General features: G+C 38.7%; 1 protein-coding gene across 9 annotated transcripts in view; it reads left to right on the forward strand.

Annotated features, from left to right (window-relative positions):
- Nucleotides 1–27,799, forward strand: part of Mast4 (microtubule associated serine/threonine kinase family member 4) — a 541,638-nt gene that overhangs the window by 273,827 nt on the left and 240,012 nt on the right. For 8 of the 9 annotated variants that reach the window (XM_063258271.1, XM_063258276.1, XM_063258273.1 and 5 more), the window contains one exon: nucleotides 16,375–16,406. In XM_063258271.1, coding sequence (XP_063114341.1) covers nucleotides 16,375–16,406 — 32 coding nt within the window. Of the gene's footprint in view, nucleotides 1–16,374; nucleotides 16,407–23,851; nucleotides 24,148–27,799 lie in introns of those variants that run through there. The other variant, XM_063258278.1, reaches the window with a different exon arrangement.

A 27,799-nucleotide genomic window follows, 5' to 3' on the forward strand; every position in this document is an offset into this window, starting at 1 on the left:
AGTCTCAGAAACAGGAAATTTTCTAGTAGAAAAAAACAAGCAAGAACCCCAAAGGTTTCCCTAGGTCTTTGATAAATATGACAGTTCTACTGTTTTTTCACTGCTATAAACATGATGTGGTGTGGTCTGTAGTTACTGGGTTTATCTTTCACATGAACTGTAGCCTATGGTATGGTAATCATGTGTTTTTATGCTTGTGTTTATTGCTTTAGGGATTCGATCACTGTCATACACCTGGGTTTGTTTCTGTAGCTCTTGTTTTCACTCCTCTGGATTTGTTGCTGTGATCCTGTGAGGTGTACAAGGAAGCACTTTATTGAATTGCAGTGTAGTCACTTACTTCTTTCATCACAGTGCAGTTTAAGACTGTGTAATCCAAAGTTAGTAAGTATAATAAGTGCCATATTGTGTAATGATAATTTCATCTCCTTTTTCCTTGTGGTTATTCTTATATTGTCCTAAAAGTAGGTCTGAACCTGCATTTCTCAATTGATATTCTGTATATGTGCCTGAATTGTGTCCTTCCTTCTCTCACCCATGTTTCACGTCCTGATGAATGTGGGGCACACAGTAGATTATGCCCTTGCTCTTAGCAGATACAGTCTTTGTGTTTCTAGCAGTGTTGGGGAGATCTTACAGTGGGTCAGTCCTCCAAATTATATAAATGGGTGTTTGTTAAACTTACTTGAACAGAGAACCTTTTGCAAAGGAAATTTAATTCTTTGACTCTTTAAAAGACTCAAATACTCTTTGAGACGATGTGTTGAGTGAAACCTGTTACTCTTTATTTTGGGGAATACAAGAATTTATATTGGGTTGTCAGCCGTACATCTGGGAAACATTTGATAGCTTCTAGTAAGGGCCCACGAAGCTTGTACTTTGGGGGAAGAAAGCCTTTCTTTTTTGTCTTTTTCCTTCTTATCGGTACCGGGGATCGAACTCACGACTGCCTGCTTGCAAGGCAGGCCTTATGCCGCTGAGCTAAATCCCCAGCCCCGAAGAAAGCCTTTTTAACCAACATTATTTTTTTTGGTTTCCTACTTGGTAACAGTTAATGATGTAATGCTCTGAATTGTAGAAGTGTACTCAACTCAGCTGCCTAACTTGTCCAAAGACTGCCCTAGATTACTGGTCCAGGGAAATAAGCTGGATCAGCTGTCATATCCCCTAAATGAAAAAAGACAGCCAGCTGCCTAGACTGCAATTGGAAGGAAAGGTCAATCAATATATTACCTCTCTTTCCATGTGTTCTTTGGCTGCCGGCTGAGGTTTGCCTTGTCAGTGGTGGTAGTAATCTTTTCTGCTAAATTTTATTTTAACCTTGCAAATAGGTTAAAGGAAGGTCATGGTTAATAATGTCTTTTCTCCTGTACCTCTGAGCATATAATTGGCCAGAATCTTATTCTATTTCTCCTCCAGCTCTGGTCCTGCACAGTCCTGCTTTGATGATGTATTCTGCAAGTAGCCGGTTGTATTTATTGCAGGAATTTCTCCTAGAGCTCTGTCATGCTCCTGCACAGACAGAATGCAAACATTTTTGTGATTTGACAGTAGCTGGGATCTATGTGGAATTGGGGGTTTTCAAAACATTTCTCAGTCAATATGTTTACTCTACTTCGCCAGCCATTCAGTGTGATACGGTACATCACCAATACTTAAAATAGACTGCAACAGGAGGTCAGAATGGAGCATAGATTTTCTAACACAGCATGTTAGATGAAATGATTTTGTGTACTTTGAAGTGGAAAATTCAATCAGAATTTTCCACACTTTTTAGTTAAAGCAACACTCTTATTTATTGATGAAAGGTAGACTGAGAAAATTACAGAATGCAAACAGTCCAAAGAAACCTAGCATATTGTTCTTGGTCATAGCAAGAAATACTCTTTCTCCTGTAATTTAGTGATAGCTTGTGAGATTAAAAGGGTCTGCTTAAAATGTACAGCTATAGAATGCTTGGAACATATGCCAATATGTTTGGCATGTGTGTGGATAAAAATGGAATCTGGCTCTTTAAGAAGTTTATTTTACATTAGGAGATGGACTTCATGCTTGATAAATAGTCATTACAATTGCCTAGGTTATCCATTTGGGGTTAGTTTTAACGTATCAGAGCTCATTTGGAAAGCACCTGAGTGTATCACTAATATAAGAATGGAATAGATTCTCTAAGCTTTCATTGAAGTGAGCTTAGAGAGTATTTAAATTTATAAGTACTTTTTAAAAAATCTGTCCTTTAGTACTCTAAAGAAACATCAGCATAACTACTTAATATATACTATAGTTGAATATTTTATACTTTCAAATTGCAAGACCTTAGGTGCAGTGTCAGGTTTGTGCATTTATATTTGAGAAGAATAATCTAATATTGGAGTGCTCCAAGTGTGCCAGTTAGTTTTTTAGAGACTTTACATGTATTATTTCGTTTAATCTCCACGACAATACTATAAGTTTCTATGGTCTGCAATTGCTAGGGAGGCAAGAAAGCTACACAGCCCATAGCAAGATGCTCAAGTGAGCCTGCTATTCCCTTTGACTGGAAGACTCCTAAGCCAGGCTCTGAGCCACTGCCTGGACCCCTGTCAGAGGCTTTGCTACCTCACTGTAGTCATCCTAGGATGGATAGGATCGCAACTTCATTAACCAGCATGTAGAATTTAGCATGTAGGACTATGTATTTAGATGCTTAGCATATAGGATTGTGCATCTAGATACTTCCTTTAAAAGATATAATTCTTTAAGTTTAGTCTAGCTGTTTTTATATTCTAATAGATATATCACTCAACTCTGTAATTAAGTTTTCTTTTTTAAAAATAGCATTAAAATAACAACTATTTAAAAGCATCGGTGAAGATTCATCATTTTATCTAGTGTGGCACTGAGTGTCCATCAAGGCTGCCTGAAACTTTGTATTGTTTAGAGTTCCCTGGTCCTGAAGTTGATTTCCCCTCTTTGTTAATATTTTTAATACAGTAGTATCATCAGTTTTTATCATTGTTATATGTTTTTAACTTTTATTCTGTATAAAGTAAACCTGAAATTGACTATCAATTTCAGATTTCCAAGGTAATCCAGGGAAATTCCACATAAAAACATTTCCTTTCTGTGAAATGCAGTGAGCACATAGTATGCTTTATATTTTTTAAAGGAATAAGACAGATAATAAATATAATTGGAACCAAAATAAAAAAACACTTACGCTCATCCCTCCATTGGTACACTTACATGTGAGAAAGGGACAGGCTTCCTGCTTAGAAGTCCCTTTATATTTTGGTTAGTGAAAATGAGAGGCTACCTTACAAAATTTTTCTTACGTCTCACATTTCAATGTCCACCCTAGTTGTCATCCTTGTGATTCACAGAAATCACAAGGGATCATTCTGACTTTGAAGGAAGGATTCTGTCTTTGCAGAAGAACAGAATTCAGTCTTTGGGAAGAACCAATTATAAAACCCTAAAGCCTTTTATTGCTTTTGATGCTTAAAAAAAATCCAAAGCTCCCTACACTGAAATATTTTCTGCTAATTAACTGTCACAAATGTGATGCCATTAAGCTTAGAGACTCTTTGGTTAACTTCAAAGTCATTAACTCACACTCAACCCTCCCAAATATATTTTGGAAAAAGGAAACAAATCGACAGATCTGTAATCGATGTTTCTACTAAGCCCCTTATTTGTCATAGAACCTAGTCTAAATTTAAGGAGCGTTTAGTTGTGGACATTTTCTCTTTTAAATAACATACACGAGTCCTCATGCCAGGGTTATATGTGGTGTGCATTTTGATACACTGTGACAAAAGTGACTTGCAAAGTTTAGTATTAAGGACTTTTGAAAAGTATCAATTAGGAATGTATTTAGTTCCCAGAAACAGAAAACTCAACTAATAGCAGCTTTTAAAAATGGAGATTTTTCTCATATAAAAAACATTTGTTGGCAAAATGTTCTGGGCTGATACACAATAGAAACATCTTTTGTCTTTGCTGTCCTTAATGTAATGCCTCTGACCTTGAGAAAATCATATGTAACTTTTTTTTAAAGGTTCGGTTTCTCCATTTGAGATAAAGGTATAATATTTCCTATACCTTAGGTTTGCATGAAATCCTGCATGAGAAAATGTGTAACACAGTGCCTGGCATTTGAAGAACAAACTTGTTTTTATCATTGCAGTGATGGCCACAGTTTTTATAGGTGTGATAGAGCGGGAGGTAGAATATCTTACCTTAAACTTGTTCTTCACTCTTGAAGCTCCCAATTCCAGAATTCTGCCAACTGATGTTATTTAAAATGCCACATTGGAGAAAATACTTTTAAATATACCAGCTACTCTATCTCTTCACAAATAGGACCTCTTACTTACTAAACGAAATACATCCCTGCAATCCAATTGTTTATTTTATTCTTTGACCTCCTCACAATAAATTTCAGCACCATTAGTGGCTTACGTTCACAATATTGATTATTTGAATATGTGTGTCGTTAATCTTGCATCACTTTCATCCATTTTACATGCACATTTTAAGTGTAGTCTTTTGCATTTAGATAGAGAAGAATGGCCAGAGGAATTTGACTTGTTAGGATTTGCTTCCTACAGCACTTCAAGAGCTCCCTTGAGCTGATTTGCCAGTAAATTTCTAAACTAAAATAGGCTTTCAGAATAGTAACTGCTAGATAAACTGTGAGGTGTCCTTAGTAAATAAAAATGATTCATCTCAACAAGTAAATTCACTGTCACTGGTCAAAGAGTCTCATACAATTCTATTTCCTGATTCTACAAAAGACTTCTGCTTTTTGTATTAAGGTTGTCTTTAATTTTAATGAAACCTTTGAATTATTATCTGATTTTTAAAAATTGGTTCATAAAAGGGTATTGATTCTTTAAATTAGTGACAGTTGGAATGTTGTTTATAGACGTGTGAGTCTCCTTTGATGAGCCCTGGAAACCACTCTCAAAAATCTCATCTTAAATCTGTTTTAAGATAAACCTTTCTAAAAATGATCACAACACTGAATGATTGTTTCTTAGACAATGATTTTACGGTGGGAATGCAGGGGAACCAAAAGGTAAAAGCAAAAATCTGTTAGTGACATTTTTTTCCTATTGCTTAGTTTTTATTACCTGTCATTGATATTCACTTCTTTCCCAGGGCATTTTCCTAGGTAACAAGAAGACTTTAAAATCAAATAAAGCTTTTGAGCACTGAAGATGTTTGCCATCCTCCTCTTGAAGAATCTTATAGATTTCTAGTGGCTCAAAAAAGTATCTCATATCCACTATATTAACTAGCTTTTTAGAAGCTTATGAACATTGTACCTTTTATTGATTCTGGGGAATTGGACCTAACAATAGGCAATAAAAGTCGATGGTAACTTTCTTCCCATATAGGGGTGTGCAGATCAATATTTTGAATTTACTGTAATTTGCTGGTAATAGATGGAAAAACCTGAAAGAATTGTGTGGCCTCATGGGGCACAGCTGTGTGTGTTGCCTTTTTGTCTGTAGACACTGTGGGTCACAGGGGTTCCTCAGTAACAAGAAACACAGTTAAGTGACAGGGTTGATACGCTTATTTATCAAGAGTTTTTGGAAGTCTTTTCTGAGGAAAAATAGAAAAATCATAAAATTAGTTCATGACAATCTTAAATTCATAGAGATCCTAAAGGACCTCCAAATTTGCATTGCCTTAAGGGTAATTGTATTTTAAGTAATTGTATTTTAAATCTCTAGCATCGGTGTTTGATCTCCTGCTGCTAAAGAAGTTTGATTTCATAGAAATGTGCATGTGCATGTGCGTATGTGTGTGTGATTTTAGCGAAGCCCTGTTTACTTTGTATCTTCAAATTGTTTTCACAGGACCATGGCCAGACTCAGTCTTCAGAAGTGGAGGAGGTGTAGGCCGTTCACAAACACTTGTTCACTAATTTAACCTCTATGCTTTCTTTTTCACAGCTCTTGTGCCCTGTGTGTCTTAATTAATTAAAGTACTACAGTTAATGGGAATAGCTAATATCTAAGGTGCTATTTAGAAGATGTGCTCAGTGCAGGGTGTGTGTTATCATTAATCATCCTGGAACCCTGTGAGATAAGCTGTTTTATCCTCATTTCATGATTTAGGGAACTGAGTCTTAGCAGGGAAGGCAAGAAGGCTTCTCAAGGACACTCTGTAGTCCTGTTCTGGATTAGAATATCAGTAGTTTACCATTATGAAATATACAATTGACTTCAATAGGGGTTTCCTTCAGCTTCATATGAAGTTTAGTTGATCTAATATGTGTTTTTTTTTATTTTACCTTCTTACATCGTTAAAGACCAGCTCCTCTAATATGATCAAATTATTTTCCTTATTTTCAAAAAAGAAAGAAAGTTTTGCTTGAAAGACTTTCTTTTGTTGTTTGAGAACAAAGTGAGCATGGAAAATGTATATATTATGACAGTGAACTGAAAGCTTTTAACCTTTAGATATCAAATACAATTCAGTTAATATACATAGTAAGCACGTCATAAACTAGAACTGTTAGTAGCATAACTATTAGTTATGACTCACCAAAACCCTACAGAAAAGCATGTACATTTTGACTTCTGAGGCAAACTTCCCTTTTTATAATACTGACTGAAATTACAAAGTGTGTACAAATGTCTTGATTCCCAGGCTTGACTCTTCTGACATCAAATGTGTAACGTGATAGGAAGCATCAAAAACCATAGTAATTGAATGGAGAGGAACCTTGTGTCATTTGCTCATTTACTTGGGGTTAGCTGATTATTTGGCTTGCTATGCCTTTTCTACTCTAAAACAAACAAAAACTGTGTTAAAAGTAATGTATTTGCAGGATTTAGCTTCAAATAAAATCAGTCTATAAAGACAATTTAGGTGTGAAATTTTCTTAGATCTGTGTTGTAGCTGTCTTTTCTATGAGCAGTGTGTTACGAAGTATGAATGAAACTTGGTAACCTGTAGGAGGAGGTCTGTGGTACAAATATACCAAGTCATTACTTGGTGATGGAAAATAATGAAAATACTCTGGACCCAGGCAGATGTGTATTCAATAACAAGCTAAGTCATTTATCAGCTCTTTGACTTATGAGAGTTACTTGACCTGTCTAGTACCTGCCTTATCTTTCATCTATAAAATGGGAATAACACACATTCATTATTACCAATAACCCTACATCTCGTTATGTTGTAAATGTTAGATATTATTATTATAAACCCATAGGTGAGCATAGTGGAAATAAGTTCCAAATATTTGTGCAAAAACTTTAAAGTGGAAGAGGGGTTTGTCATTGTTGATGTTTACCTCTTCATTCAAGCAAGACCTGGAAGGCCGGTCTGTGCTCCTATCTTACTTTGCAACTTTATCTCATGTTCCTGCTCTTTGAGGACCTTCTGGTTTAACTTAAGGTTCTCTTATTTCCTCTTCCACTTTCAGATTTGCACCACTTAACTGCTGAAAGTTTCTTGGTGCTTTCATATTCAGCCCTATTTCCTCCTCTCTGAGTGGCTCCTGTCCTTAGCACTGCTGTGACATTTTAGTTTTTCCAGAAGTTAATGTGGATCCTGTGCATGCACTACTCTTTAACCTGCCTCTGCTGCCCCTTCACACTGCCTGGTGCTTGGTGCTGACTGTGCCATGCTTCCTGAGTATCTAAATTTGCTCTCTGACACTCCTTGTCCATGCGTACTTTTGTGGGTCATTTGACACTCTCCTCCCTGTGTGATCCTTTGATCATCTGCTCCTACTTAAAGGCTTCATTGCCTGTGAGATAAAAATGAATCCTTCCAAAACTCACACGTGATCTGGCCCTGCCCAGCTCCCTGCTCCTCCCTGTTGTTCTCTTTCTGTTCTCTGTACTGGTCATACTGAAGTCCCTTGGAGCTGTGTGCAGGCTCTTTGCCCCCGCCTGATGTCGTCCATTCTCCCTTCTGCAGAGTCCCTTTCCCACTCCCCTGAGGCTATCTGGCCAACTTCCACAGACTGTGGAAGAAAAGCGCAGGTACAGGTATTGTGTCACTTTGGGCTTTTTGACTCACAAGGAACAGAAAATACAAGTTAAACTGGTTTAAACAGTAAAGAGATTTGATTGGTTCTTGTATCCCAGAAATCTAGGCATATGCAAAGTGAGAGCCATTGTTTCAAGGGAATCACCCAAGACCTTATTTCTTCCTGTCCTTCTTTGCCACATCTGATGCATGTCCTTGTGGGTTCTTTGAGCTCTCTGGGGTTAATACTCCTTCGCTGTATCTCTCTCGGACATGGGTCAAGAAGGTTCTTTCCCAGGATCCCTGAGGAAACATAATTTTGCATACGTTTTGCCAAGATTGATTCAAAAGACATCTCTGAGCCAATTCCATGGGCCTAGAAAATAAGCTTTGTTATTAGCTTACTTTCCTGAGCTTGTCTTGAGCCTGAGGCTGGTGTTGATTCCATCAGCCCTGTCATCATGAACAGCAGGGAATGTTGTGGGGCCAGGGGCAGCTCTGACTTGCCTTAAAGAAAATGGAGCCACTCCCGCTCTGTGTCGCTGCATACTTTGAAAAGACCTCTATTCCAGGCCTTTTCACGCTATATTTTACAGTGAGTAAAGTCCTTTATTCCCAGTGCCTGGCATAGCACCTGCCATGCCGACCTTTACTAAAAAGTGTGTGATTGAATAAAGGAAACCCATTTTGCTTGCTTTAATCCCCAAATATGCCCTTGCCTTCACCCTTGGCACAAGATTTTTGCTTTATGTGTTTCTGAAATTTCAAGAACTCCAAGTAAACTGCGTCAGTTTTACTTTGCTTTTCGTCAAAAGATACCTGTTTTCACCTCTACCTTTCTTCCTCTTCAGGGGAAAGGCTGACCTCTGTCATCGTCATCATCACCAGCTTTCCCTGCTTGTGCTAGCTTTCTGTTAGTCCCTCACGTTACCACTCTGTGGCTTGGTTGTGTTTACTTGTAGCTTGGATGTGATTGTTTAGTGTGTCCCCCAAAGTTTTGTGTGTTGGAAACTTGGACTTGGTGTACAGTGTTGAGAGGTGGTAGGACTTGGAGAGGTAGGACCTAGTGGGAGGTGCCTGGGTCTTTGGAGGTGTCAACCTCAGAAGGGGTGAGTGTAGTTCTTGCAGGACCCTGGAGGCCGCAGGAGTGAGTTATGGTGGCAAGAGCCTGGAGGCTGAGCACTCTGGCTTCTGGTTTCAGCACGTGATCCCACATGTGCTCTTACTGGTGTGGTATCATCTGCCATGAAGTCCTTATTAGAGACTGAACAAATGAGGCTGGCTGACTTGGACTTTCAGCCTCCAAAGCTGTAAGCCAAATAAACCACTTTGCAGTTTCTTGGCTAGAAGTGTGTTGTTATAGCAATGAAAAAGAGACGAACAAACCATCCTCTGATATTTTCACAGTGGAGTGTAGGACAAAGAAGTGGGAGTAGGTGATAAGGGTCAAATTTGGATTCCATCATTCTTTGGCTTTGTGCTAATCTCCTTTGGAAATTTCCCGGAAAGACTTGAGTGTCCTTCCTAGGGAGCCGGTTAATTTTATTATAAAGCTCATTGACCAACTTTATAATAAGTTCTTACAAGACAAAAATGAACATGCATGTTGTGACTCAGAAATTTGTCTATGGGAAGGGCTTTTGAAACCAATGCCAGAGTCTTGAGGATAATAGCTATTTGTCTGAGTTTATTAAAAAAAAAAAAAAAAAGCAACTTGAAAAAAGAAAAGAAAGTAGCTATCTCTTTTTTTCTGTTTATCAAAGGAAGAGGATATGGTTTAGATTAAGTAAAATTTATATAAAAAAGCAAGCAACTTTGTGAGCCTTTTAACATTGATTTTCTTTAACTTTACTAGCTCGTATAGATACTTAAAGCATGTTAGGATTACAAACATAGAAACAGAATGAAACGGAGTCTGAAAAAGGAGAAAGTTTTCTTGCACTCTTCACGTCCTCAAATTTCCACACAGATTTTACTAGTCTGGTACAGATTGAATGGTTTGAATGTTCAAGCATTCTATCAGCACGTACACTGAATTCTCACCTTTGCTCTCTATATTTTATAGCTGCGTAGTGGAATATTTGAAGGTTGTTTGAAAGATCATTTTGCCTTCTCTTCTGCTTCAGGACTAAGCTTTCATGTGTGATCCAGTTCTGTGATGTAAACTTTTCTGTAAGTTATTTCTACCTTCATAAATGACTCAGAAATGAATGGAAACAAGCACCCCAGTCTTTTTTTTAGGGATCTGGCCCCTGGATGAGCTACTTGTGCGCTGGAAGGTCAGGAGAGTTCTGTTTTAGAATTTTGCCCCAGTCACTGGGAGTACCTTCCTTCACCCACAACACTTCCAGCTTGCAATGACTAAAGGCAGTGACTAAAAACTCAATCTTCACTACTGTTATGACAGCCTAGCAGACTCTTATTCCCTAAAGAAAAACATCCAAAGGAAAAAGGCTTTATGCAAACTACTAGTCCTTAAGGGGACCTCAAGTTACTAACCTCTATTAAACAACTTAGGGAAACAATTCTCTCTACCATCCTAGGGATGATATGCAGGCATTGGCACTTTTAAAAGCTCCCCCAGTGGCATTAACATGTTTCCAGGTTTCAGAATCACTGCTTCAGCCAAATTAGCCAGTGTTTAGAACCAGTGGTTGAGGGGTACTGTCTCATCTCCTGTTACGGTCTCTCCCATTAGCATTTCCACATGTAGGTTATGCTGCAAAATTTTGCACCTGGTGATAGTTCTCTTGTTTTATGTGTGTGTTTCCCCAACTGCTCGTTAAATGTATTTTAGTATGTTGTTTTTTTCCCTTATACATCACCAGTAGTGTGTGATATATTACCTTGCACATCTTGGTTCTTTAAACTCTCTCCCCGAATTAACAGTTTGTCAGTGTAGCGTACTTGCAGTAAGCCTTAATGAGAGGAAGAAGCCCCCATTGACTGAGCAGAGAAGATATTGGAGAAAAGCAGGTGAACTTTATTTGATTGACTGTCACACTGAGGATGGAACCCAAAGCCTCATGCATGCTAGGCAAGTGCTCTACCCTTGAGCTCCATCCCAAGCTCAAATATATGAGCTATAAACCTACAGGTGTCTAGAAAGTGATGTGGAAAGATTGTGTGCTACATGTTGCCATTCTGTTTGTTCAGAGAATTGGGGTTGCGGGAAGAAGAAAGGCAAGTCGCTGAGCTTTCAGTTTAACCTTCCTTTGAAGAAGAAACTTTACAATGTGAAGCTTAGTGAATGTGGTCCTTCCCCTGTTGTGCTAGTGAGGGGAGCTAGCCTTCCTTTTGGCTACCCTCCGGCCAGTTGGGCAGGTACCGGGGCTGATCATGCCTACACTCACAGGCACCATCGAGGAGCCACCTAGAGAAGCGGTGGGACAGACAGGTACTTCCTGGAGTGCAAACCCCCCTGAGCAGAGGAGTCCTCGCTGAGCTGTCCTCAAGTGTGATCCTAGTCTCTGGCTTTAATCACCTAGTTCTTGCCCTGTTTCTGACACCGTCAGCTCAGTCACCTGGTGGCCTTAAAGGGCTGTTATCTGCTCTCAGTATAGGTTTCTGTCCTCCTCAGCCTTCTTTACTTTCCATTGTTTTCAAGAACCTCAATGCTTTAGTGTATCCTCTAGCCATGTCCAGCACAAACTCCTTACTCTCCCGGGGTGCAGTGTCCATGCACTGTGTGTACAGGCATCTCCTCGCCTTGGTCCATCTGTTTTCTCCTCTTCATCCAGAGCCTGTCTTATGTGATGAGAATCTCTTTTCAACTCTGACCTGTTTCCTGAAGCCGGGATCATAGGTCTGATTGCCTATTTAGATTCTTCTATTTGACATTCCTATATAACCTGACTTCTTTTTGTGATGTGATTGTGTGTGTGTGTGTTTGGCATTTGTACTTTTGGAAGGCCATGAGATAGCAGAGCTGTGTGGCTGTGACATAAGGGTTGAGAGCAGATTGTCCACTATGTCAAATTTTGTACACTTTGACACCTGTGGATATAGTACTTCCAACATTTTAACTTTAATTTTTATGCTGTACATCATGGTTACATTCATCATGTGGAGTGGGTACTTGGACATAAGAATTCTTAATTCTTTTTGCTTCCGCTCTTGCCCAGTACTTACTCACATAAGCAGTCTTCTCAAACATCCTGTGTCCCAACCCCAATTTTCTTTTTCAGGCTCCATTTACAGAGGCCAAGGCATTTTTGTCTTTTCGATGCTTTTTCTTCTTCCATGTTCCATCTCCATTTCTTTGTAAATTTTATAAAATCAGCTCTCGGACCTGACTACTCACCATCTTCTCTACACTATTTCTATGCTGTTCTTAGCTATAGCTTTCTCTTCCCTACACTATTCCTAGGGAAACACCTGAAGACAGGTGTTATACATTACCTTCCAATAAGCTTAAAATATCTGGTCTCTGTTATCTCATCCATGGTTCATGTTCTCTGCCACACCTTAGTCTTTTTCTTTCCTTCCTTTTTTGTGATATATTTTTTAAAATAATTCTAAAGTAATTGTAAATTTATAGACATATTTTAGGGTAACTCAGAGAATTCCTGCATTTTCCCCCAGTTTCCCTTAACATACATCCTTAATACGTTTGTTAAAACTATTAAATTAACCATGGCATGTCTACTTACACCTAAACTACAGGCTTTTAATCACCAGGTATTCCAGTACAGTCCTCTTTCTGATCTGGAATCCAGTCAAAATCCTGCACTGCATTTGGTTGTCATATCTCCTTAGTGCCCTCTGATCTGTAACGGTTTCTCAATCTGGCCTTATTTTTCACAGCCCTGACAGTTTTAGGGGTCCTGGTTGGATATTTTTGTACACTGTGACTCCATTTAAGTTTGTCTGATGCTTTTTCATGATTAGAGTTATGGATTGGGGAGGTGCTGCAGGGTGGTGTGTCTTTCTCATCTTATGTCCGAGGGTACCTGATGTCAGCGTTTCACGGTATAGTGAAAAAAGCGTAAAAATCATTGGCATTTTTTCTGTTGTCCTCATGAATGAAACAAGTTGTTTTCTCCTGCTGAGGTCAGGGATGGCTGGGGAAAGACATACATTTGCTTGCTATCGCAGCTGTTTCATGAATTCTTTTCCTGCATTAGAGAAACCCTTTGGCAGTTTTTGACTGTGTTGCCTGATCATGTAGCCTTAGGGTATCCTTCTCCCTTAGGGCTCAAGTGACCCTCCTGTTTCAGTCTCCGAGGGGTGGGGGTACAGGCATACACCCTGCTTTTCTCAGTCTTCTCTCAAGGAATCTCAAGAAAACGGCCGAGTTCTAAAACAGATGACTCTCTTATTTTGTTGTTTTTTGGTACCTATATCGAACTCATGACTTTGCACTTGCCCGGCAGGTGCTGGTGCCGCTGAGCTAAACCCCCGGTCCCAAACAGATGAATCTTATTTCACCTTTATTTGTAACTTAAGTATCCGCTAACACTTTTAGAAAGGGGACAAAGCATCTACTATCAAGCAAACCATAATTAAGAGCAATTTCAAAAGTTACTACGTGTCATCAGTTTTTAGAGATTATTTTATATGTTAAGAACTTATTTAATCTGGTGATAATTAATAAACATATTGTTTCGTTCACATGGATGCTTCTGGCTCCTTTTTTGGTTTTTGTTTTCCTGCCTTCAATTCTTACCTGACACTAAAATTTAACACATTGCATCCAAACCAAGTGCAAACTTTTTTTTATGACACAGACTAGTAGGACAGGTATTATCTAATTATCTAGTGTGTGTTAGTGACCTTATCCCGACATTAAGAAAAGAAAATGGGGACCTGTACAGAGTACTGTGGAGGCTTTGGAGCTAAAATGCCTGATGCTGTTCTTTTGTCTGACGGGTGCAGATTTATCAGCATGTGGTCTCCATACATTAGGTCAGTCAGTAGCTGCTCCCAGCTCAGTCCACAGCTGCTTCACCCTCCTGGTATTTGCAGACTTTTGCAGTGACTGTTCACCAGGTCTTGGCCACAGTGCATTCATTTCTCTCACTTTATTACCATCACATCTGATTCCAATTTGCTACCAAATTGAGTTTCCAGTTCCAAGTCTGACATTCCAGCCGTCAGGTGGATTAGCTTCTTCAGCTTGGTTAGTGCAGTGGCTTCAGGTCAGTTGTTGACGGTAGCCAATTAAGTGTCCTGTGCACCTCATCTTTGAAATCTCGGCTGCTACCCCATGAGCAACAGGGCCAGGTTACCACCATAACCTTGCTCCTTGTTTATAATTCATAATTCTAGACGTCCTGGAAATACTTGTGATTAAAAACACAGTGGATTTTTATCCCTTATCTTGCTATTTCAGCAGGTTTTTTGTTTGTTTTTCTCTCAGCAAAGCCATCAGTTATGGTCAGGTCATGTGGTGGGGTATGACTGATTGAACTACGGTATTTGGGTCATTCATTTGAGGCTTTTTCCTTCTTAAACCTCCCTACTGATCTATTTGCATATACAGTTGAAATAACACTTGGTTTAGCACCAGTAACACTTGGTTTACCCCTTTTGCAGTGTTAATAATACTTCAGTTGTCTTCTATGCTGTCATCAAATCAGCTTATTGGACAGAGCAGGGTTACCTCTTTAGGCTCCAAACCTAAAGAAACAATCTGGTCTAGGGAGTGCTGTCATTCACTCATTCTCTGTGTCTCTCCCCCTGTCTCCCTTTTTCCCCCTCCTCACTCCCAAATCTCTACCTCTTCTTTTTAAAAGTGGAATACAAAACTAATTTTTCTATCTGCATTTCAGCTCCTAAGAAAACAGTCTTGGTTAAAGACCATGTTCTTGTCATAGGGCCTTTAGCAAATGAAGATATATTTATGTTTCAGATTCAGGGAGCCAAGTTTGGCAACACTGTAATTTTTTGTGAATAATTAAGACTTCAAGAAAAAAGCAAAACCAGAAAACAATAATACTAAAGAAATAAAGCATTCATCATGCAACCTTCTAAGCCCAGAAAAAAAAAATGTTAGGTATCGGGAAAGAAGACCCCTCCTACTAAGAGTCATTGATTCTTGCTGTGAAACGGTGATTGGATTAATACAGCTCACCACGGATGCCTACCTGCCAGCTAGTGAGGAGGGCAGCCTATGTTTAAAGCCCATGTCACAGAGCTTTCCTGGTCTCTGGTCAGAGCCTCTCCGGGTCATTTTCTGTAGCTGTGCTAGAGTGAATCACACGGTTTGGAAGTGCTGTCTGAAGCTGCTGCTACCACAAACAGTTCAGGATCCACTATCAATAGGGAACAGGTGAGGTGAATTAGAAGCTGAAGGGGAAACACCTTGAAAAGAGCATGCCTGAAATGGAACGCAAAGAGTAAAAGAGAATTCTAGGAAAGAAAAACTAAATTTAGTTGAGTCTTCTGAATTTATACTGCACTGCATCTTGAGATCAACTGATCAGATGACTCATGGCTTCTTATTTTCTTTTTTTTTTTTTTTTTTTTTTTTTTTGTCTTTTTCATTTTTATCGGTACTGGGGATCGAACTCACGACCGCCTGCTTGCAAGGCAGGTGCTTATGCCGCTGAGCTAAATTAGGGACTTCTTATTTTCTAATTATCATCATCAAGTAATCACTTGAGTATCTAGGCTCCTGAAAACTTCGTCAGTAGGTGGAGGTAAATTTGAATCTGTTTTTGTTTGGTTGACTTTTTATTTTGTTTGCTTGGTTTATTACTTAGTCACCCCCCATATCCTCTCTCTGACCAGATAATGATCTTAATTTGAGATAAGAATGAAGGCATCCTTTGAAAACCGTGAAACCCTCGGTAATTGTTGTGGCTGTCTGTTCCCTTCTAGAGATTCATTAAACTGATTTTAAATATCCTAAGTGATAAATCATATTTGTTTTGAGAAATAATACCAGAAGGAAACCTTCCACATCATCCTTCTTAAAATAATAAGGCATAATATTTGGTATGGATAACACTTTGCATGAATTTCCTGTCTTTGAGAGAAGTGTGATTTAATTGCCTTTTTTTGTTTCACTTAATTATAATCTTGCAGAATTTCTCCTACTCCTTATATCAATTTCCTGTTTCGAAAGTCCTTCGGTTCCTCAGACTGTCCTTATGCTCAATTATAGGGCTGTAGAACTCAGTATGTTACTGTAGCTGCTTTGGGAGGATTGCTATTTTTTGGTGCTCCAGAATTCAGATAAACTCTTTCTGTACCTTAAACAAAGTGTGCCAAGAGAACAGTGTAAGCAAGGATCCAGTATAAAATTACGGCATGAAAGTCTTGTTAGCATAGAAAACATCAGACAAGCATAATGAAGAATGGTACTCTGTATGTTATCTACGTGGTATCCTGTAATCTAAGGTTAATGTAGCATCTCCTATATGTGTTTTTTTTCTCTCTGTCTTGCAGAAGGAGCTGAGTCTCCCCCGAAGAGGAAGTCTGTAAGTAGTATTATTTTGTTCCTTTTTTCATTTTTGTGCCATTGGTGATTATGCTCTGCCTCATTAGGCTTCAATGGTAATTGGAAGATTAATGTTAATGGAATTAAGAAAACAAAAAAAAAAAACATTGATTTATAAAAGTCAAATAGTAATGATTTTACTATAATTTCTAAGGCTTATTCTTCATGGACAATCAACATGCATATTTACTCAGGGGAGGCTCTTAATTTTTAAAACTTCCATTATACATCCAAGCAAAAATATTATTTGGTCTGCAGAGAGTATAAGTTGATCTGAATTGGGAATTAGTGCTCGTATATTCTGCAAATCTGTGAATTGTTCTTTATACTATAGATTTTATACAGAGTCCATTATGTACGTTTGCATTTGAATTGATAAAGACTTGGAGCCAACTAACCTTCTACTATTAGATCTAGAGCTTATTGAACTGATTCGTGTAATGCATTTGTATTAACAAATTTATGATACCTGATTTCTTTCTATTCCTTTGCCTAATGTTAGAAGAGTTCAAACTTTGAATTGTTCCCATGATAGTGAAAACTCAGAGATGAGAAAATAAAGATAAAATTACATGAAATATCTTTATAGACAAATATTCTATTTTTATTTACACTTTTACTTGGGGTTGGACTTTGGTTTTAGCCTAATAGATTACACTTAGGTTTCTGGAATATATTCAATAATTATTATAAAGATAATGCTAAGTGGCATATTAAATTCCTTATGTCTACTTAAGAGCTATTTTCCTTTTGTAGTTAAGTCTCAGTTCTATTAATGTTAGCTGGTAGCTCTAAGTTAACGAGACAATGTATGATGAAAAAGAAAATATTTAAATTCCTCTGACAGAATGTAATCTTTAATGAAAAAAGGTAATGAAGTAAGTCTTTTAGAGCCAATGCTTTCAATACATAGTAACACAAAGGATTTTATGAGTCACTTAAAATCTGTTGAATAAAAATGGATTGGTGGTTCAGTTTATAGAACAAGGCCCATTGTGTCAACATAAAGCTACCTTTCTTGGTACATGTTTTAAAATTACTGTTTCCATGTGAAACAACCCCTAAGTAAACATGCTACTTTGTATTTTCTGTTACATACAAATATGCTTCAAAGAATTAATGATGCCTGATCCAGCTGTTCTGGAACCAGTGCCACTCAGCGTTTTCAGTGAACACCACACAGAGCGCCAGTTACAGCTTTTCTCATGAGAGCTTTGTTTATGATGTTGAGAAAAAGAAATACTTTCCAAAATAAATGCTGGAATGATTTTAATACAAATGTGATAAGCATGAGCACCAATACATCTTCATTAGATATTGGTGCTAGCCAACATCATGGTACCTGATTATTAAATCTGGGAACAATTTCTCAGCTTTTTTTTTTTTTTTTGAGACAGGGTCTTTCTGTGTAGTTTAGGCTGGCCTTGAACTCACTATGTGGCCCAGGCATGTCTCCAACTCTTGTTGATCCCCCTGCCTTAGCCCCCGAGAGCTGGGATTATAGGTGTGCGCCACCACATTTGGCTTCTCAGCTTATTTACAGCATAGCTACCACCTACATCAATGCTTTCAAATTGTTGTGTGCCTTCTCCTAGAAAGACTGAAGACTGGGGCCACTTCTTTGCTGATCCTTTCTCTCCCAGGTTAATAGTGAGCACCTGTGTGAAGTCATGTGCCTCGTCCCCATCATCTTTGGTTAGGATGATGTGACTGGGCTTTCAGCAAGACTCTGTGGGCCTTTAGAGAGGCTGTGCTTTGCAAGACAGTACCTTATTTTGATACAGCTGCTGTTTCTATTTCTGTGTCTTGAAGGATATCATTTTAAAATTGTATTTTCATCATTTGGACACATGGGTTTTGTCAGCTTTGTTTAAAATTTTTGAACAAGCTTGAAGATGATTTTGATATCCACAATCACATGTTATATTTAAATTAAAGCTCTTACATATAAAAGAACACAGAAAATACCCTTTTTGAAGTAAAAGCACTGGGCCAGGGATGTAGCTAGGTGGTACAGCGCTTGCCTGGCAAGTGCTAGGCCCTGGGTTCAATTCCCAGTACCAAAAGAGAAAATAGTAAAATAAATAAATAAAGTAAAAGCATTACAAAGCAAACTGTATTCTGTCTAGAAAAAATATAATCCCTACTCCCATATGCAATTTACAGTCATTTTGAAATAAATAGCATGAACACTGCCTCGTTTCCTATATACTTTAAAATGTTGAAAAGCAGTAACTGTTTTTATAGTGGGAGGGGCAGTAGAAAAGACAAGTCAAGGCAGATGCTTTCTGGGCAAGATGTTACTAGATAACCAAGTAACTTCTATCAGTTTTCCCTGGGATTTCTGGCCATTTATCTTCTTTAAGGCCCCAGTTCTTATCTATTCCCTGTACTTAGATTTCAGTTTCTGCTTTTGTCCATTGAAAGAACAACCATTTACCAAAGTTTTTAACTGCAGATTCATTCAGCATTTCCCTTCTCATTCTTCTTGGAACTGCAGTTATCAACTCCATGCACTTTCATTTCCCCAGCTATCTGTTCTAATCATCACACAGCAAAATAAATAAGTACTACACTGTAGGTAAAATGACTAAAGTAGTGTGTATAGTAATCACAATAATTATCAAAAATAGAATGGGCCTCATATTCCAGAAGCAAGACAGCATTTGCATTATAAAATTTTAAAATATGTGAAAGAATATGTTGTATTGTTTCTGAAAAACATTCGTAATAAAAGTGTAAAAGTGTGGATGGGAAGCAAATTTATGATAAAGGTTATATACCAGTGTAGGGAATGTTAGAAATGAGATTTGAGTGGCTCTCAGATTAAAAGCATCCACATGCTGACATTCTTGAAATACTCTTCCTGGAAATCTCAGTGATTGTATATGAAAGTAGAATCCAAACTGTTTTAACCAAGTATGAATGGGGAAAATTATACAAAAATATAAATTATATGAAGGTCTTTTGTGGTATAAGAGAACATAATGTACCAGTATTTTCTTCTGAGAGGAGTCTGTTTGTTTGTGGGCTGTGTGTGCACATGTGTGCACATGGGGCAAGACTGACCCACAGGAGTGTAATTTTTCATAGTTGGAAGATCTGCCCTTGCAAACACCTATTGGTTAATGCTAAACATCATAGAAAAGAAACTGCGGTAAGTTTTCTACTCTTGAAAGGCCCTATTATATACTACAGGAGGGTACAGAAGGATGCACATGACATGACTTCAGATATAATGACACATTATATTATTAAGCTTCCCAACTAGGTTTGTTGCTTTGGAGTTTTAGCTCTTTTTGAAAGATGCTACTCTGCCTGACTAGCCAGCAAAGTGACTCACCCACGGTGGCTTTTTGCAGGAAAAAACAAGGCTGTTGCTCCTGCCAGCCAAGGAGCCCCCAGCAAAGCGCATATGCCCACCTCATTTCTCCAGCTGATTGCTGAAGTCTCTGCATGGGAACACGCAGTGATCCTGTGGCTGAGTGGCGCGTATGGAGTCCTTATTCATGGCAGTGTGAGACTCACAGATTCTTGATATGATTTTGATTTTGGTTTAGTAAAAACTAATCTGAACAGTTGTATGTGTAAAAGTACACTAGTTTTGTGGGTCTCTTATTGAGGCTTCATGGATACTTAGAACTTACATCCTGAAATGACTTTTTTAAGTGGAAAATGTTTTGGGAGGAGTTTGCTTTTTGGCAAATTGAAGAAGTCCAAGACTGAGCTAATTGATGGTTCAGACAAAAACTAAGGTGTTCCTGGCAGCTATTACTTATTTTTAAAGGACCCCTTTGTGTTTTGTTAATTGCTAAATAAACAGCTCTCCAGGACAGAGGCTCTTTCTTCATGGAATTCCCCAGAGTGTCTTGATGGTTTTAATACCCTGGAGAGAGGAGCAGGAAATTGGCTGAAGCAGCTCCCTCACCTCCTCCCATCCTGCTTTTTAATGGTCTTTCAAATTTCTCCACACAGAGAAGAAGGAAATTGTGCTATCTATTCTTAGCAATAGATTTTCCCTGCTACTTAAAATGGCCTTTCCTCTACCTTGTTTAATAATGAGCATTAGAGCCCTGTAGATCTGGGATCTATAAAATTACCAGCAATTATCACTTTCTTTCAGTGGAGGTAATGACTGACACTTGGGCAGTTTCTTAGCTTTATGCTCTTCAGCCACATGTGCTTTCAAGAGGCCTTTAACGAGCATCCAGCAGCAGGATCTGTGGGCAGAGGCAGCTCCTCATGTTCACAGCAGTCCTGGGCAAGTCTATCTCTGCATGCTGAGAAATTGCTGGGAAGATCAGAATTACCCAAGAAGCAATTCAAGAGTTTTAGTTTATTTTAATTTCTTGATCTTGCGATACCAGTATCTTATAACAATATTCTGGTCTATTGTCTATTGTGTTTTTATGGTTCCTTTCCATTCACTCTCTCCTTTCATTGTGAAAGTGCTTAGAGCAGAAGGGCTGGTCACTCAATAAGTGCTATCATATGATAATTCTGCCAGGAAGCCCACCTCCCTATTCACAAGAGGTAACCAGGTACCCTGGTACCAGATACTCATTCATTTGAGTCTTGAAGATGTTTTCTGTTTGGTTTTCCACTGAAAGACACATGCTTTTGTGCACAGTAGATGTCCATTAATAGGATGTTTCTGGTGCTCTGGCCAAAGCCAAAACTAGCAGAGAGCTGAGGAGGTGTTGAGATCCATGGTGCTACGTGGATAAATTAATAAATGTATAAAGAGGATAGTATGTATATTTTACCTCTTTCTAATTTTGCTTTTCTTGGGTAGCAGCAGGAAGGAGTATCCAAGGATGGGTAGATGGATAAGAGTGATCCAGATAGGGAGGGAAGAAGAAAGGGACAGACAGAGACAGACTGACTGAAACTGGTCATAGTGTCCTTTGGACCACAGAGGCAGAGGAACCTGATGGAAACCTGATGGGCACTGGAGATTTTTGGATGAAACTAAGTCTGCTGGATATGAGAAAGATGATATCAACTTTGTCTTACAGTAGATGTATTGAATTGCATGCATTGTATTAGTTTCTAAGGTTAGGATTCCTCACTTTGAGCCAAGATAGGAAGTGACTTTCAATGTAACTGAAAGAATTGCTGGAATGGTGTAATTAATTGGCTTGGGTTGATGTAATTGTCATATTATAGGCCTGTGTCCTTTTCCAAAAGACAAAATCAGATCTGACATGCTGTAGAACATATTGTCTGGCTATTTGGAAAAGTAGTTTGAGTAAAGTGAGATTATTTCTAGAATGAAGGAGAGGAATCACCTTGGTTTTACAACTGATTTGAAATAGATTTATGAGATTTTCAGCAAGGTGAAGGCAAAGTTTCCTGAAAAAAAAATTTAATTCAAGCAAAATAGAGAACAAGTAAGCTATATTTGGAAAAGTTTTAAGAATAAATGTATTTCTCCTTTACATTCTGTACCCTTCTACCCCACAAATATTAAGGCAAGACTTCAAAATATCCATTGTTGAAGCCAAATACAAGTCTAGTATCATTTGAATGCTAGAAACCCAAAAACAAAATGAAGAAAAAATTGAGCGTTGCTTCTGAATTAGCATTTAAAGTGGCATGTTTATATAAAAAGAGAACGGTGTAATATATCCTCAGAGTAAAGAGCGGATTTCAGACTGGGGAAGAATGTCAATTGCATTTATATATTCATCGAACAGTCGGTTTGGTATTTGGCATGTATTTGCAGCAGTCCTTATCATGCATGCATTTGTCATCTATGAACTGGGGAGCAAGGAGACTGGGAAATAGAAACAATGTGAGATTCATACTTTTACCTTTGAAAGTTAAGAGAAAGACTTTAGTTTTGTCCCAGGCGAGAGGGTTAGAGAGTTAGGTTACCTGAAGGAGGCTGAATTTTATCAAAGCGTGTGTGTATATTAGCAAACCCTCTTGAGAATACAGATCAGCTCTGTTGGAGGAGGATGTTTGTGCATTTTCAGCCTGTTCTCAAGGTGAATTTAAGATGGCATTTCTACCTGAGAACTACTGTGGAAGGGTAGGTGTGGAAAGGTGGAGTGGGTTTTTGAACCCTTAAAGGCATGGTCCCATTTCATATTTTCTAGAATAACTTTTTAGCAAATCCGAATCCCTCAGGAATTGGGGTATAAGGTTTCTCTGTGGACAGTCCTGTCAAGAATTGTGTAGAGTGGCCCACCGGGTATCTGTGCTTTCTCACTGAGAGCCTCCTGCCCTAGTCTGTTGATCTATAGGAAATCACAGAGCAGCATTTTAGGCTGAAGCCACACTGTCTGATTTGCAACCCCTTTAAGCTGTGAAGTCACTTGACCTCCCTGTTTTAGTTTCCTCATCTGTAAAATGGAGCTGCAAGTCTATCATGCAATTATTTAAAGAATTAATAGATATTAGTAAAATGTTGGTAACTCTGCTTGGCAGGCAAAACATATTGTATGTGGTTAAATAAACAAACATTAGGAATTATGTCTTTGTGTCTCTACCTCTAGATCATTTATTTTTGTCCTACTGTGTTGGGTGAAAGACTACAAAGAAGACTGAGGAAGTCCCATTAAGGCCAGATCATTTGAGTAGCAGTTGCTGAGGGCTGTTGTTGCCATGAAATGGTGTTGAAGTGGGAAAGAGACCCCATTTCCTTGAGGGACTCTTTGACGGTAGCCTGCAGTGGTCAGCCCTGATGACAGCAGGCTTCTGCAGGAGCCTTGCTTCTCATGGCCATGCGTCATCAGCATATGGGATCTAACCCTGTGCATGGTGGCTCCTTTGCTGAATAATGCATCAGCTCTCAGCATGGCACGCAGGTGACTTCCTGAAGCTATGTTTTGAGACAGGTAAGTGTTTAGAATAATGTGGGCTATTATATTTGTCCACATTGAAAGTTTTATTCCTAGGATTTCAGAGCCAGAAGAAACCTTAAGAGAAATCTGACTCAAATTAGCATTATTTGATCAACTAAGAAAATAACAACTCATAGGATTTGGGACGTATGCTTGCTTGGATCATACACTGATTGTGAACTCTGACCAGAATCAAGGCTCCTAACCAGCAGGGCCTGAGAGGCAGCCTTTGCTTCTGAAAGTCCATGAGCTTAATCAGAAATGAGACATCTGATGCACTTCGTTCTATGGAGATACGAACTTTAGCATCAACTTCCACAGTAGGAGTCAGAGAAAGGGCAGACTTCACCAAGCACCCTTAACTTCACTGTGCTTTTTGAGGGTTATTTGAATGTTTAGAAAACAAAGCAAACTGTCCTTTCAAGCCCCGACTTACTACTGCAGCCACGTGTACCCAGCACTGCCAGGAGCGAAGTGTACCTCACTACAATAAAGAGACTAGTGATGAGAACACTGGGGGGTGTGGGGAGCAACAGCCCAGCTGCAGAAACTGGCACCCCCTAGATAGACCCATTACCCAGTAGGCATGTGAGCCCGCTGAATTCTGTATTGTTTTCTCTGCCCTATGGCATGGCTGAAGTTGGGCCCTATGGGGCCCTTGCAGGACCCACAGAGGGGCGAGTTCCCTCATGACTTCTCCTTAGCATCTCTGCTGACACCTCTGCCATACCAACTCCAGAGACTTCGGCTCTGTTCTGTCTCCCTCTGTAGCAGCAGACTGTCAGGCCTAAGGAACTTAGGCAAAGACTTGTGGGTTTTCAGATTTCTTTCTCTGATTTTCTGCAATGGGGACTTCACTGTGAGATTTAGGTGAGTTGTTTCTTTTGTGTAAATACACATGCATACTTTTTAACATGTTGTTTTATAAAGTTACCTCTCTGAGATCTCTGAGGGTCTAAGACTTTTCTGTACCACACATAGGATTGTCAAGTAGGCCTGTGCAGCATGGCAGTATCCCCCACCCCCTTTTGAAGGTCCTGTGCGCTGCATTTCATCAAGCACATTACCCAGGTGGTTTTGGGCTCTTACTGCTAAGAGATTCTGTGCCCATAATTCATTCCACACAATTGTAGGAGAGGAAAGAATCTTCCTGATGGCTCTGTAGATTTAGTTTGCAAGTGGATGTAAATGGTGATATGAATTTGACGTAGTACAGAAGTATGTATTTTAATTTTTTAAGAATGGAAATTTTAATAAATTCAAACATACATATGATGTATAAATTCAAACATATGTATGGTGTGGGAGGAAAGAATTTTAATCATCCTGTATTAAGATAAAAAACCTTGCAAGAAGTATTTGGCTATTTTTTGGATGCTTGTATGAAGATGTCCTTTATTAGAAAATAGAAGCTATGTTCTTTAGCATGCAGAAAAAATGTTTTTTAACTTTGGGTATGTCATGGATATGCATGGATTGACCTTCCAGTGTCATTGGCACTTACCCTTAACTCTTCCAAAACCTGATTTCCCACAGCAATCTGTGAGTGTTTTCCATGGTGTTGGCATGTGCTTTTGCTTAGACAGGTCAACTTTGAGGCAGAAGTGGTCTTTTGGATTTATTATAATTGTTAAGGAACTAAGGGGGGCATTTTCATGGGGGAGTTGGCACCGTGTAACATCACAGGTAACTGCTGTGACCATGAGATTGTGTTTATTCTGAGGGAACTAGGATGTTCCTAGTGGGATGGTGGGAGGACCAAGAGAGGGAGAGTGGCTCCTTTTCTTTGCATCCTGTGGTCTCTTTTTCATTGTAGTATTTCTAGCACTTGGGGAGTGGGAGTGAGTTCACCAGGAATTTGTATTTCAGGGTATAAAACATGGTGCTTAGTATCTGAACAAATCAAGAGTCAGTTAGCTCCAGGCATAAGCAGAGATTTTTTTATGACTAGAACAAACTAGTTTAAATGCTGAAACCAGTCTTTGTGGATTAAAGAAGCACTTGGAAGCACTGGAGTACGTTTTAAAAATGCACTTGACTTTACATCTGGAAATGAGATTAATAGATCAGTCCACAGATTTCATGTCTTCAGGGGACAATGGTAGTTTTTTCAGGTGGTGTTTGAAGACTTTAATTTGTGTGTAAATGAAGATGATTCTGATAAAATAATAGAAAAAATATTGTCATCCAGCATCTGGATAAAAGCACTTAATTATTTGAAAGTTCAAGCCATTTAATGCTTTGTTGTTGTCATGTTTCCTTTAAAAAGCTGACTCTGCGTATATATCTTTCACACTGTGGAGGGATGGGGGTGGGACTGGTTGCCTTTGCAGGTAATTAAAAGGAGAATTAAAATAAATGTGGTTCATGGGGCACTTCAGGAGGTCTTTCTAGTCTTTTCCATTACAACACACACCACATATGCTGTTTAATATCACTGAAGCAATTTTATTTTAGCATACCAAAGAACTGTGAATTCTGCTTATATTAACCCTTAGCAAAATTTAAAACAAGCAAACTACCACCCTACAAAAATCACTCCTTTCCTGTCATGGAATTCCATTGAGCAGGAACCAATTTTACCTCCCCAAGAGCTCTATAAGCCTACCAGTTAACACTGCATTGTTTCCCCTTTAAAAAGCAAACAAACAAGAAACAAAAACAGCTTTTTTGAGGCATAATTAGCCTATAGCAAGCCAACATGATTTAAAGGGCACGATTTTATAAATCATGATATATGTATATATCTGGAAGCAATCACTAAAAACAAGATAGTGGAAGATGTATCTCCCTCATAAGTTTCTTCTGCCCCTTAGTAATCAGTCCCTATACCCTTAACCAGTCAACTCCCAGTGGTTGGTTGTCATTTTTAAAGATTAAGTTGCACTTTTTTTTGCATTGACTTGTGTTTGCCAAGCAGGCACTTACTCCACTGAGCTAAACCCCCCTTCCCCTGCCCTCCCCCGGCCCCTTAAGTTGCACTTTTAAAATGTAAATTGGAGCAGTGTTGCACATACCTTTGGAAGGTTATTGACTTCTTTCAGTCAGCACAACTATTTTAAAATTCAGCAATGTTACAGCATATGTTAATAAGAATTCATTACTATTTTTATTGCTAAGTAATATCCTACAAATGGTTATGCCACAGTTTGATTATTCATTTATTTACTGGCAGATATTTGGCTTGTTCGTGGGTTTGACCTTTGTTTTTGTTTTGTTTTGTTTTTTGAGACAGGATCTCATTATATAGTTCAGACTGGTCTTGAACTTACTTATGTAGCCCTAGCTGGCTTTAAACTGCTAGTGATCTACCTGCATCAACCTCCTGAGTGCTGAGATTGCAGGAGTGTGCTACCACACCCAGCTTGGGTTTTGGATGGTATAGTTTGATCATCTATAAAACAAAAATTCAAAGCCTCAAATGCTCAGAAGTCTGAAGGTTCAAGTTCTATGTGTTTTAGAATAAGACATGCTTAATCTGTCCATGTGATATGTCAGTGTTTTCTCTCAGCTCAGGATTTATATTTTTATTATTTATATAGCACCTATTAAGAGCAAATGTTTTGATGGCCTGATGTATCAATTTGTTTTTCAAATGTTCTAGTATTGTATCTAAGCTATTTTTACATAATTCAAGGATATAAGGATTTTTCTCGCAGAAGCCTTAAAGTTTTGGATTTTACATTTAAACCTATGACTAACTTCAAGTTAAGTTTTGTATATGGATCCAAGTTCATGTTTTTACATAGAAAGATCAGACTGCACTGGTACCATTTCTTGCAGAACAAAGAACCGCAGTTGAGAGTCTGGGTCTTATATATAGGGGCAGTGAAAGAGGAAGTGTGTGCCTAGAAGAGGTTCAGTCAAAGAGGTCACTGAGGAAGTGACCACAGGGCTGGAAGATGATAGTGTGGAGCACAACAGAGGGTGGCATCAAGTTTTATTGATTGAGTCTTATAGAACAACTGAACTTTGATGTAAAACAGTCTATCCTAGCCAGGGATGAGACCTAATGTGGGTGCCTGCTTTAAACTGTTGTTCTGGGGTTAGGAAACCCTGGTAAGAGAAGGAGGAGCAGAAGAGAAGACAGAATGAGCACTGAGTGCTGATTGGCTCCTCTGAGCTCTTACACCTATGCTGTCTCCAAGGAAACACATGTGTATTTCTCTAGAGACCTTAGAAGGTTACATGGATGATCAGAAATAGGTCATGAGTCTCCTGTTTTCAGATGATTCCTAAAATTCTTTTGATTTTGAGTAATATAAAACCTAATATAAAGTGACTGAACAATTGAAATATGTCAGCACTTATGATGAGGAGACTCAGGCTTCTGGGTAGGAGCTGATTCAGAGAATCCCATATTCTCCTGATTCTCTAGAGAATCTCCAGATTCTCCAGGCTTGCTACTTATCTTGTTTATTGTGCATACCAGCAATCTCAGGTTACTCTTTCTTGTTTACTCTCATCAGGAGAGAATTTCTCATCTCCTGCTAACACGTATTTCTCCTTGATTGGACCATTC

Source organism: Cavia porcellus, unplaced genomic scaffold, assembly GCF_034190915.1.
Source record: "Cavia porcellus strain 051 isolate PalLab524CR breed Dunkin Hartley unplaced genomic scaffold, mCavPor4.1 scaffold_11, whole genome shotgun sequence".
Taxonomy (NCBI): Eukaryota; Metazoa; Chordata; class Mammalia; order Rodentia; family Caviidae; genus Cavia; species Cavia porcellus.